The sequence below is a fragment of the Marmota monax genome, unplaced genomic scaffold (genome assembly GCF_021218885.2).
Source record: "Marmota monax isolate L192 unplaced genomic scaffold, Marmota_monax_Labrador192_F-V1.1 WCK01_AAM20220418_F8-fsc00041, whole genome shotgun sequence".
NCBI classification, from domain to species: domain Eukaryota; kingdom Metazoa; phylum Chordata; class Mammalia; order Rodentia; family Sciuridae; genus Marmota; species Marmota monax.
The window spans coordinates 4,064,432-4,075,420 of NW_026695238.1; the positions used below are offsets into that span (position 1 = coordinate 4,064,432).

The window sequence follows — 10,989 nt, forward strand, 5'->3', positions numbered from 1 at the left end:
TCAACCCCCCACTTCTCCAACCCCTACTTTTCAAAAATTCAGATTCACCAGTCCACATTCAGCCAGTTTATTAAGGGAGCTTCATCAGGGGTCCAAAAGGGAGAAGGTGGGAGATGCCCCCCTCCCTCAGCTCCCCCTGTCTCCAACTCATCTGCAGCCCGGCCCCTAGGACAAGACCCCAGGAGATGTGGCTGGCGTCAGGCATAAATACACAGAGGCCACAGCCTGAATCAGCAGCGTCATGGGGAGACTGGGCTTGGGGCATGAAGGGGTGACTCTGGGGGTGCCTCCCCCAGGGTTTGTCCTGAGCCCAGGGTCCCACAAAGCCAGAGCAGGGGACCAGCAGGCTGCCCCGGGGTCTGAGGTTTTGGCCAGCCCTGTCCAGCGAGACTGGCAGGTGGCTGTGGGTTATTGGGAAAGAGCAGGGCAGGGTGCAGCTGCGCCAGGGTGCAAGGGCCCATGGTGGACGGGGTCAGGTACTGTTGCCCTGCTCCTGCTCAAAGAGCAGCATGGCGAGCTGGGTTCGCGAGCCGAGGCCCTCGAGCATGCTCTGGCGGCAGCGATGGTATAGGTCCTCGCTGAGCCGCGCACTGCAGGACTGGGCCCGGTAGCGCTGCAGGAGTGCTGGCTCCACCGCACGCAGTACGTGCAGGCTGGAGTAGCGCAGAAAGAGCTCATACACATCCAGGCTCTCTAGCAGCTCCTCCTCCTGCTCTGAGGCTGCCGCCAGCCTCCCTCGGGCGGTCACATAGTCGGAGTTGTAGAAGCAGGCCTCGCTGGCTGCCTGGCGATCGAAGCGGCCTGTGTCACGGCCCAGTTCTGGTGGCCCAGGCCCCTGTGGTGGAGCCACAGCTGGGTGGAAGGCCTGAAAGTGCATGGGAAAGAAAGCCTGCCAGCCAGAGATGGCATGCATGCGGCAGCGGTTCAGGAAGTCAGGTGTGAGCACTGTGTCTGGCCCGGCCAGCAGGAACAATGTGTCCAGCGGGTGCTTCTTAGAGAGCAGATCCATGAGGCGTAGTGGGGAGGGGGCGGCTGTCTGCACACTGAGCCAGGGCACTCGGGCACCAGGGAAACGCCGCTCCAGCTCTGCCACGTGGGCCTTGACAGGTGCAAAAACATCTGCATGGGCTGCCCGCTGGGCCTGTCGTGGTTCATACAGTAGCAGCAGCGTCAGGGCTGCTGCATCTCCAGGCTCCAGTGCTGCAGTAGCAAAGGCCTCCAGGAAGCCAGGGGCCAGGTCACGTTCGGTCGCAGCCAGGGGCAGCAGCACAGTGAGACGCGAGGCCTCAGTGACATAGGGCACGGGCAAGATCTCCACACGGCTCAGTGGTCGGAGCAGCTGCACCCTGCGGGTGAGGGGCCTGCGGCCACCCTGGGGAGTCAGTGCCTCCAGCTGCAAGTCCAGTGTGTACTCCATTCCCCTGGCCGGATCAAAGCGACGGTAGCCATTAACCAGCTGCTGCTTCTGGAGACGTAGGGCTGGGTGGTAACGGCGGTTGAGCTCCTCCAGAGCTGCCCCCAGAACGTCAGCCACATCAGCCCGGTCAGCCCCACGCAGTGGGCAGCGGGGTGAGCCATCGGCACAGGAGAAGGCATGCTGCTCTGTGAAGTAGTCCCAGCGTAGGACCTCAAAGCGCGACATGGGGCGGGATGGTGCTGGGATGCCCACAGGCCAGGCAGCCGCCCGCTCTCCATCAGCAGCCAGACGGCTGGTGTTCTGGATCTCCCACTGAGCCAGAGAAACAGGCCATGAGCAAGGCAGAGACCCTAGCACCAGCACACAGTAGAGGGGCTGGGTAGGTGGCAGATGCCACTCAGGCTGGACCCCTAGTCCTCTACACAACTCTGCCCATCTAGGGCCCCCACATATTCTTTCTGCAGCCTAACAGTTACAAGGTGGGGAGGGGTTCTGGTGGCTCCTCTGAGAATGTGAAAACAGACAAGGACTGGGAAATAAGCTTGTTCTGTGATTCGGGCTCTAATTTTATATTCCCTGGGATCTGAGACTTTAGGCCCTGTTTGTCCCACATCCTTCCCCCACACCTCCAAACTCAGACTATACCTGCAACTCCTGGATCTCCTGGTACGTGCGTTCCAGCTCAGCTCGAGCAAAGGCCTTGTGCAGCTGGTACATGTGCACAGGGTCATGCACAGGGTGGGCTGTCAGGGCACTTCGGAAGCGAGGGTCTCCCTCCTGCACAGGCTCCCCAGAGCTCAGCTCCAGATAGCTATAGTGTACCCCCTAAGGAAAGGAAGAATAATGAATTATCTTCACCCTTGTCTCAAAGTGTCTCATCTCCTCATCTTACAACCAATTGTAGGCTTGGAGTCAGATTTCTGTGGGTTGGAGTATACTGTGACCCACTGAGCTTGAGTGACCTTGGCCTCTGCTAGCTCACCTGTGAACTGGACATACAACCATGTCAGAGCTGTCCAGGGTTTCAAATAAAATAACTAACATTGAACACCTACTGTGTGAAAGGTTGCCTTATTTTCTCTGATCCTTATAACAATCCTGGGCAATAATTATTTCTATTGGCATGTATGAGGATACTGACACTCAGATTTAGTTATGTACCCAGAGTCACAAGGACAGAAAATGACAGAATTGGAATGAACACCAAAGCCTGTATCACCACCACACCTTTGCCTCTCAGTGGGAAGTGTACAAGCTTATCTTCCCACCTCGTGGTCGCCTGTGCAGCCCACTCCGGTAGCATCCAGGATGCAACGTCCCAGCCACTCGTCTGGGCGTGCACTGACTATGTCATTGCGGCAGCCTTCCAGGTGGGGGCGCAGCTGCTGTAGCAGTGTGCGGGATAGCAGCACCCCAAAGCCACCGTGGCAGTAGCGGCCGGGGACGGGCTCTCCACCGATGAAATCCTGGGGTCGGCCGAGATAGAGGTGGGTAGCGGAGGCCAGACTGAGGCGGCCAGTTAGGCGTGTCAGTCCGTGCGCCTCAGTGTAGGTGGTGTCAGGCACTAAGAAGAACCAGTCAAAGTCGTCTCCGTGCTGCTCCAGCAGGTGGCGTAGTGCCAGGTGCAGGTGCCCGATGGGCCGCTCCTCGCCTAGCGTCACCACAGCCATGCCAGTGGGTGTCCGGCGGCCCCGTGACCCAGTCAGGAACACCACACGCTCTAGCCGGTGTCCCAGTGTGCGGTTCACAGCCACGCCCAAAGTGGGCAATGTGGCCTGTGAGGTCAGCACCGCCACAAGCAGCCTCTGCCTGATGCCCAATTCCGTGCTGATGTAGCGGGTCCTGGGGGAAGAGACAGTACAGGATTATAGAAAAAGACACCAGGGCATACACAGGCTCCAGCAGGCCATACCTTCTTTGGGCCTGTCCCCTCGCCTATGAATAGGATAAGAATAGCACATCTTTCTAAGTGAAACAGTCTTACCCACTATACTTTGCATTTGGGAATGGCAATATCCATGCAGATATGAGAGATATATCATGGCTCTCGATTCCTGATTTTACTACTTAGCAGTTTTGTCCTGGAGCACGCTATTTAACCTTAACCCTCTTTAAAAGGGGATGTAAAGGGATAGCTGCCATTTAAAACACTTAGCCAAATGCTTGACACACCATGTATATACTTATTTCTATATAATACTTTGTAATATCACAAGCACATCACATGAATGATGTAAAGGAATATGTGGCACAGGGGTGTATAGAGTGTGTTCTGGGGAAGGGCAAACTAGGACAGTAATGCACCTTTGTAAGGCAGAAGGTAAATTGCACAATTGGAATTTGAGCCCAGTGTTACTCAGGAGAAATGATTTCAACCCACCAGCAAGGACATTAATGAGTACATTCCTCCCTCCCCATCTCACCCCAAGATGGTCCTTGTAACCCATCAGGAATAAGATACAGGTAAATCTAGATTTTTTTTTTCTTTCCCTCTCTTTATACACTCATCCTATATATTAGTGATTTATCCAACCCCAATAGCCCAGCCGAGGAGCTAAGAGGTCATTTGGGGGAACATTGTGTGGAGCCAGCTAAGGACAGGAGCAGGTAAGTTCAGCTCACATCGGGCTGGGGCCCAGAGAGGACCTCAAACCAGCCCCAGGGTTCCAGGAAAGCAGGGGCATCGGAAGTTATCTGGGCCCAAAGACTTCCTGGCCGGCCAGCCCCTTCCTTCCGGAGCCTGACCCGGCCTCCGGCGGCCTCCCCCGCGCGCGCGTCCAGGCCGGTGCCCGGGGGTGGGGCAGGCAGGGCTGATCACTACCTGACGGCCTTCTTGGCGGCCTGGCCGGGCTGTGCCGGGTGGTAGGGCAAGACACGCGGCTCCCAGTTCTCTGCGCCGGCCCCGGGCCTCTCGCGCTCTGCTCCTGGCTGCACCGAGTTGGGTCGGCGAGCCGCGTTGGTGTTGCCGTGAGGCGGCAGCTCAGAGTCTCCGGGTTGCGGCGGCCCTGGGCCACACGGCTCCTCCACCCAGGTGACGCTGAGCAGGCTCAGGGTGAATCCCAGGGAAATGCCCACAGCCACGGGCCCAGCGGGCCGCAGCACCGACAGCAGCAGCGATGCCCGCATGGCGCCCGGACCGCGGGCCCCCGGCCCCGGCGCAGCCCCAGAGCAGCCCCAGGAGGCTCCAAGGGGGCGGTACCGGGGAGGGGGCGGATCCGGAGGGCCCGGGCCCAGCGGGCGGGCCCGCTCCCTCCCCGCCGGGCAGAGCCAGCGGCCCGAGCCGAATCCCCAGCGCAATGCTTCAATCTCCCTCCAGTTGCGCTTGGCGCGGGAGCTCTGGCCGCAGCAGCCGCTGTCCGACGTGTCACTGCGAGGGCCCCGCCCCCGGGGTGGGGTCTCAGGCTCCAGCTACCGGAGAGGGAGGAGAAGGGGGAGGTTAAAGGGGAAGGACCCCCGGAAGTGCCCCCTCCTCAATGCCGGAGAGGGAGACGCCGGGGGCGGAGTCCCCTATCTCCCCCTGGCGTGGTTGGTGCGTCCCGGGTGACGTCAGAAGCAGCCCGCCCCTGCTTGGATGGTGCGCCCTGAGTGACGTCAGGAGTAGAGGGCCGGAGCTGTCCATCAGCACCAAAGGCCGCGGGCGGGCTCAGGGCATGGGGCCGCGGCTCTGGGGCAGCCCGAGCCCCTACTCCTGTTCTTTTCTCTGTCCCGGGGTCCGGCCTGAGTCCCTGAACGCGGCGGGACTGGAGTGCCAGCCGGTGTTGGAGGTGGAGCGGCGACGCCGCCGCGCAGAGACCGGTGTCTCCGGCCCAGCAGCCCCCTTCCCCGCACGCCGGACTTTCCCTAGACCCCAGTCAGTTGGATCCTCTGGCACCAAGCAACCCCGGCCCCTCCGGCCCCTGCACAGCCTCTTTCGCTCAGAAGCCCAGGTCGCCTCCAGCCCAGGTAGATCTTGGACAATCCCAGATTTAGCCTCCCACAAACGGGTCTCCTGGCTGCCTCCTCACCACCGACTGCAAACTGCCCTCATCCCCACTCCCCCGGTCCCACTTTTAATTTCATCCCAGCCTCCTCTAGTCAAGCACTTTTGTTTCCCTTTGTCTTTGCTCCCCACTCCAGGATGCTTCCCGAGCTGCATGAAATGGGACCATTCCTTTGTCCACCTTGTCCTTGCTGAGTTCTCCCACTCCCACCCTCATCCTAGGAGTACCCAGGACTCTTCCTTGACCTCAACTTCCTATCTGTCAGGTTGATCTGGGAGGGACCCCCTTCCATTCCCAGCACTATGCCGGGCACTGTGGAGACACTACGATTCCAGCTGCTGCCCCCTGAGCCAGATGATGTCTTCTGGGGTGCACCTTGTGAACAGCCCCTGGAGCGCAGATACCAGGCACTGCCGGCCCTCGTCTGCATCATGTGCTGTTTGTTTGGAGTCGTCTACTGCTTCTTTGGTGAGATCCCTCTCATTCCTCACCTGGGTTCCCCACTGCTTCCCCCAGTTCTTTTCCTGTAGCTTCTCAAATCTTCTCCAGAATCCCTCCTTTCATTTCACACATGTTTATAGATCATCTAGACTCTAGATTCTAGGGAACACCGGTTTTTGAATAAGGCATGCTTGACTTTGAACCTGGCTGTGTACTAATTGTAATGCCTTGTCTGAGCCTCAGTTTTCTCTGCAACAAAGGGAACAATGGTATTTGTCTCACATAGACTTGTTAAAAGAACTAGTAGGCACCTAATAAATAGCTATTGTAGTGGAGAGGAGTTTGGGTCATATACTAGGGAGGCACAGAAAACACTTAGCAAGGTGATTAAACATGGTCCCTTACAACAGGGCATATTGCATGATGGGGGAGAGACTCCTAGAATAGTCACACTTGTGATACATATTAGAGTGGGCTGGATGGTAGTCACACACATGGAGATCGCCTACAAGGCAGGCTCCAGTAATCAGGAATGCTGTGAAAAGTTGTATAGGTTGGGTACTGCAAAAGGGAGCTCAGTTGAGTAGGCAAAAGGGGCTGAAATCCAGCTCATGCTCCACTTGCCAAACTTGAGGCATTGGCACAAGGCTCCCTTCCTAGAGAACAGGACACCTTTTTCTAATTTTCACAAAGTTGTCACACGGGCTAGTGGCAGCCTAGAGTAAGTGTCTGGTGGTTCTACAGCAATAATTACAGAATTTCAAAAAAGAAAAGCAGGTAGGGACCCCAGGAAAGCCTCAGGAAGGATGATTATAAGTTACTGGAACCAGTGGGCACAAAGGAGGCTGGTAGTTTAGGCAGAGATGTGGCAAGACTTCTCTCTGCAGCCTCTAGTATGGGTAGACAGATGGAGTGGGAATCAGATGGCCCCTCCCCTTCTCCCCTCCAAACCCTGGGCTGAATAACTACAGGAGGAAATACTCCCCACAAAAGTTCAGAACATGTTCTGGGCCTCCAAAAAGTCTGTTATCAACTCTCCTCTTCCACTATCCACACCCACTCCCTCTGCGAGGTGCTCAGTGTGGCCTCATGTTCCTTTTCCTGGGTTGCCCTGATGTCCTACTTCTTTTCCTAGACTCTGAGACCTTGTCTAAGCCCTATTCCTCTCTCTGACCCCAGAACCTTCTGGACTCTGATACCTACTCTCGTTGTTGGAACTGAATCTGTTCTTTATTATTGTTCTCTATGGGTCTCCTTGACCCCCATCTATGACTTCCATCTTCCCACCTGTTCAGGATCTACACCTCCCTCACTCTTTCAGGTACTGCTAATGGGCTTAATGGCCCTATAACCTCCTTTTCTTCTGAAACCCCACAATTGTTATTTCACCCTGTATTCCTCTTTGATTTCCTACTACCAATTATAAGCCCTAATGACCATCTTCGCAGCTGTCTCATTACCTTGCATCCTTCTGAGTCCCTCTATGACTCTTAGATCTGATCCCTGGTTATTCCTATCTCTCTGATCCCTGTATCCCCATTAGTGGATCACCCCTCCCCACACTGTGATCTTAGTGATCCCATTTGTCTGATCTCAGTGTTCCTATCTCTCAGAAACCCTTTAATAGTCCCAATGATTACAGTTCTGTCAATCCCCCTGACCCCCACTCCCACCCCATGGACCTACAAAGATCTTATCTTTTGGAACTCCTCTCCAAATAACCTACCTCTGTCCTCTTTGTCACCTTCCAATGATGCTTTGTCTCTGAAGCCCTGTGACCCCTCAAAGATCTCACCTTTCTGAAGCAGTGTGATCCCATCTCTCATGTTCTGATTCCTATATTACTCATCTCTGAACAATTCCTCTCCAAAGACCCCAGTGACTGTATTGCTGATCCGCTTGTGGCCCCAATGACTTATTTCTCTAAGCCGTATGATCCCAAATACTACAGTGTCCCATTACTAATTCACTCATGACGTCAATGATCTATGACTCCATCACTGATGCCCTCATGACCCCAGTAATTCCCAATTCTCTGATCTTAGTGTCCTTATCACGGATTCTATTGTGCTCCCACGTCCCTGACCCCTCTGAACTCCTCCTCTAGCTCAGTGACTCGTTTTGGCCCCTCACTGGCCTCTGTTCCCCTCTAGGTTACCGCTGCTTCAAGGCAGTACTCTTCCTCACTGGGCTGCTGTTTGGCTCAGTGGTCATCTTCCTGCTGTGCTACCGAGAGCGGGTGCTGGAGACACAACTGAGTGCTGGGGCGAGCGCAGGCATCGCACTGGGCATTGGGCTGCTCTGCGGGCTGGTGGCCATGCTGGTGCGCAGTGTGGGCCTCTTCCTGGTGGGGCTGCTGCTCGGTCTGCTGCTCGCCGCTGCCGCCCTGCTGGGCTCTGCACCCTACTACCAGCCTGGCTCAGTGTGGGGCCCACTGGGGCTACTGCTAGGGGGAGGCCTGCTCTGTGCCCTGCTCACGCTGCGCTGGCCCCGCCCACTCACCACCTTGGCCACCGCGGTGACTGGTGCTGCACTCATCGCCACCGCTGCTGACTACTTTGCTGAGCTACTGCTGCTGGGGCGCTACGTGGTGGAAAGACTGCGGGCCGCACCGGTGCCTCCCCTCTGCTGGCGGAGCTGGGCCTTGCTGGCACTCTGGCCCCTGCTCAGCCTGATGGGCGTTCTGGTGCAGTGGCGGGTGACGGCGGAGGGGGACTCCCACACTGAAGGTGAGAGGGCAGAGGCCAGGGTGGGCCTGGGAAGAGGGGACTGCTAGGGTTGGGGGGGGGGCTGAGGGACTGTGGACAAGGCCTCAATAGGGTTACAGAGCTCCCAGCTCAGGGTCTGGGAGGATGGGACCATGAGCCACTATTCATTCCACAACAATGTATGGAACATTGGTTCTGTGTCAGCCCCATTCTAGGTACTGGAGAATATAGCAGAGGTAAAAAAGAATGGAGGGATGGGGTATAGCTCAGTGATAAGAGTGCTTGCCCAACTGCAAAGACGCTGGGTTTGATCCCCAGCACCACAAAACAACAACAACAAAAAAAAAAAAGAAAAAAAAGAAAGAAAAGAAAAAAGAAAAGTTTCCTGCCCTTACCTGTGTAATCCAGGGCAGGTGAGAGATAATAAACAAGCAGACCAACAAGATAATTCTGGTTGTACAGAGTGATATGAAGGAGATACAGAGGAAGTGATTATAGTTAAGGTGGTCAGAAAAGGCTATTTAGAAGAGGTGACATGTAAGGAGAAACCTAAAGAATAAGGGGCAAGCCATGCCAGGAGCTAGAGTAGTGGGAACAGCAAGGGCAGGGGCCTGAGAAGGAACAAGCTGGGTGTATTTGAACAAGAGGGCTGGAGTGTGGTAGGTGAGGTTTTGGAGTTGGGCTGATGATGTGGGTCTTCTGGGCTATGAGGAGAACTCTGGATTTTATTAGAAGGGCAGTGAGTTCCTATTGGAGGGTTTAAAGTGAGGAAGAATATAATGTCACTTAGTGTTCAAGATGCTTGTTCTGCTGCTAAGTTTAGAAAGCCCTGGAAGGAGACAGGCCTTAGTGAGAAAGCAGCATGGCTGTCTAGTTGAAAGATGGTGGTGTCTGGCCTGGGAGAGTCACCTGTGGCTCAGGATTGGGAGAGAGACAGCAGCCATGAAGGGTGTACCTAGAAGTCTAAGAATCTTACATAAAGACCATTGGAAGAAAGTAACTACAGGAAGTCCTATCTGGGAGCTGGCGACAAGGAAAGGAAGTGACAGGGTAGTGGTAGGAAATAACAGACAAGGAGAATCTGAAAGCCTGAAACCTCAGGTGGGAAGAAAGGGGAGGGCTTGGAGAAGAGGCATGTGGGCTCTGAGACCCTGCTCTGCCCATACCTCCACAGTGGTCATCAGCCGGCAGCGAAGGCGTGTGCAGCTGATGCGAATTCGGCAGCAGGAAGAGCGCAAGGAGAAGCGGAGGAAGAAGAGACCCCCTCGGGCTCCCCCCAGAGGTCCCCGGGCTCCTCCAAGGCCTGGGCCCCCTGACCCTGCTTATCGTCGCAGGCCAGTGCCCATCAAACGTTTCAATGGAGATGTCCTTTCCCCGGTGAGCACCTTGAGCCCCTCCAGCTTGAATGGAGGAGAAGGGAATGTGTAGACTCTGTCTAAGCATGATTCCCCAGGGCTGGTCACTGTCTTGAAGGCCTGGTGTTTGTCCAATAGAACCCCTGAACCAAGGGTGGAATGGATACAGCTCTGGTGACAGGAGAAAGGTGTCCTAAATATGGATTTTAAGTGGTATGTGGTGGGGTTTTCAGGGCTGGACACTCTGGGTATGGGCAGTCTAGGGGAGTATAAGGCTTGTGGAAGGACAGAAAGAAGTGATTTCAAGACAAGCATCTCCAGCAGGACTCTCACCCCTGTGTATATTCCCCCACAGAGCTACATCCAGAGCTTCCGGGACCGGCAGACTGGGAGCTCCCTGAGCTCCTTCATGGCCTCACCTACGGATGCAGACTATGAGTATGGGTCCCGCGGACCACTGACAGCCTGCTCAGGACCCCCAGTGCGGGTATAGCTGTATCTCTACCTGTCTAGACTCTGCAGTCACCAGCTCTGCCAGCTTGGGGAGGCTTGCCAGACCACCACCCAGGCTGCCTGGCCCCACGGCCTTCGGCTGTCCCTCTCGCCTCCCTGGAGAGGACTGGCCTGGCCACTAGAAGGAAGATCTATCTTAGGCTAAGCCTGGCCTGAGGGGGAAGTCCCCTCCCAAGCTCCCAAGGGATTCCTGGGGGACTCGGGGTGTGAGCCCCACTGGGGTGTGCTCAGGGTTGTGAGTGTGTCACCCATGTATGTGTGTGTGAGGCGGTAGGCTTGGAGGGGACATTGGGACCCTTGCCTTAGATTTCTGATTGGTAGGGCTTCTCTAGGGCTGGCCCCACTTCCTCTCCTACTGCTGGGGTCCCATGGACCACTCTCCTGCATGTCTACACGAAGGAGGCCACCTTCTCCCTCATCACTCCGCCTCCCAACCACTCATCTAAGGTTCCTGTCCTTGTCTACAGGGCAGACTACAGCGCCCTTCACCCTGGTCCTCTGGCCTCTGCAAAGCCACATGCCTGAGGGCAGTGTCAGGGGATGGGGGTGGGGGTGGTGCTCTGGGCTGGGTTGGG

The 10,989-nt window shown here is 56.0% G+C and overlaps 2 protein-coding genes across 3 annotated transcripts; one reads left to right on the top strand and one right to left on the bottom strand.

Moving 5' to 3' along the window:
* Positions 1-51: 51 nt before the first annotated feature.
* Positions 52-4,543, bottom strand: Chpf (chondroitin polymerizing factor). Its single transcript, XM_046439546.2, has 4 exons — positions 4,239-4,543; positions 2,686-3,259; positions 2,063-2,242; positions 52-1,729 (listed from the first exon to the last, which is right to left on the bottom strand). The coding sequence occupies exons 1-4, from the start codon at positions 4,541-4,543 to the stop codon at positions 473-475; spliced, it is 2,316 nt and encodes a 771-aa protein (XP_046295502.1). The 3' UTR covers positions 52-472.
* Positions 4,544-4,809: 266 nt separating this feature from the next.
* Tmem198 (transmembrane protein 198) lies at positions 4,810-10,978 on the top strand. 2 transcript variants are annotated; one of them, XM_046439547.2, is made up of 6 exons: positions 4,810-5,359; positions 5,663-5,865; positions 7,992-8,567; positions 9,721-9,923; positions 10,257-10,388; positions 10,747-10,978. In XM_046439547.2, exons 2-6 carry the CDS (start codon positions 5,700-5,702, stop codon positions 10,858-10,860), a joined length of 1,191 nt encoding a protein of 396 aa, XP_046295503.1. In that variant the 5' UTR covers positions 4,810-5,359; positions 5,663-5,699; the 3' UTR covers positions 10,861-10,978. The 2 variants fall into 2 exon arrangements, with proteins under 2 accessions (XP_046295503.1, XP_046295504.1); XM_046439548.2 differs by having other exon boundaries at positions 10,257-10,912.
* Positions 10,979-10,989: the final 11 nt, after the last annotated feature.

Coding starts and splice junctions, on each gene's coding strand:
- Chpf (XM_046439546.2), bottom strand. CDS start 4,543: ATGCGGGCATCGCTGCTGCTGTCGGTGCTGCGGCCCGCTGGGCCCGTG. Junction 2,243..2,685: donor GCTGCACAGGCGACCACGAG/GTGGGAAGATAA, acceptor TCCTTTCCTTAG/GGGGTACACTATAGCTATCT. Junction 1,730..2,062: donor AGGAGATCCAGGAGTTGCAG/GTATAGTCTGAG, acceptor TCTCTGGCTCAG/TGGGAGATCCAGAACACCAG.
- Tmem198 (XM_046439547.2), top strand. CDS start 5,700: ATGCCGGGCACTGTGGAGACACTACGATTCCAGCTGCTGCCCCCTGAG. Junction 5,866..7,991: donor AGTCGTCTACTGCTTCTTTG/GTGAGATCCCTC, acceptor GTTCCCCTCTAG/GTTACCGCTGCTTCAAGGCA. Junction 8,568..9,720: donor GGGGGACTCCCACACTGAAG/GTGAGAGGGCAG, acceptor ATACCTCCACAG/TGGTCATCAGCCGGCAGCGA.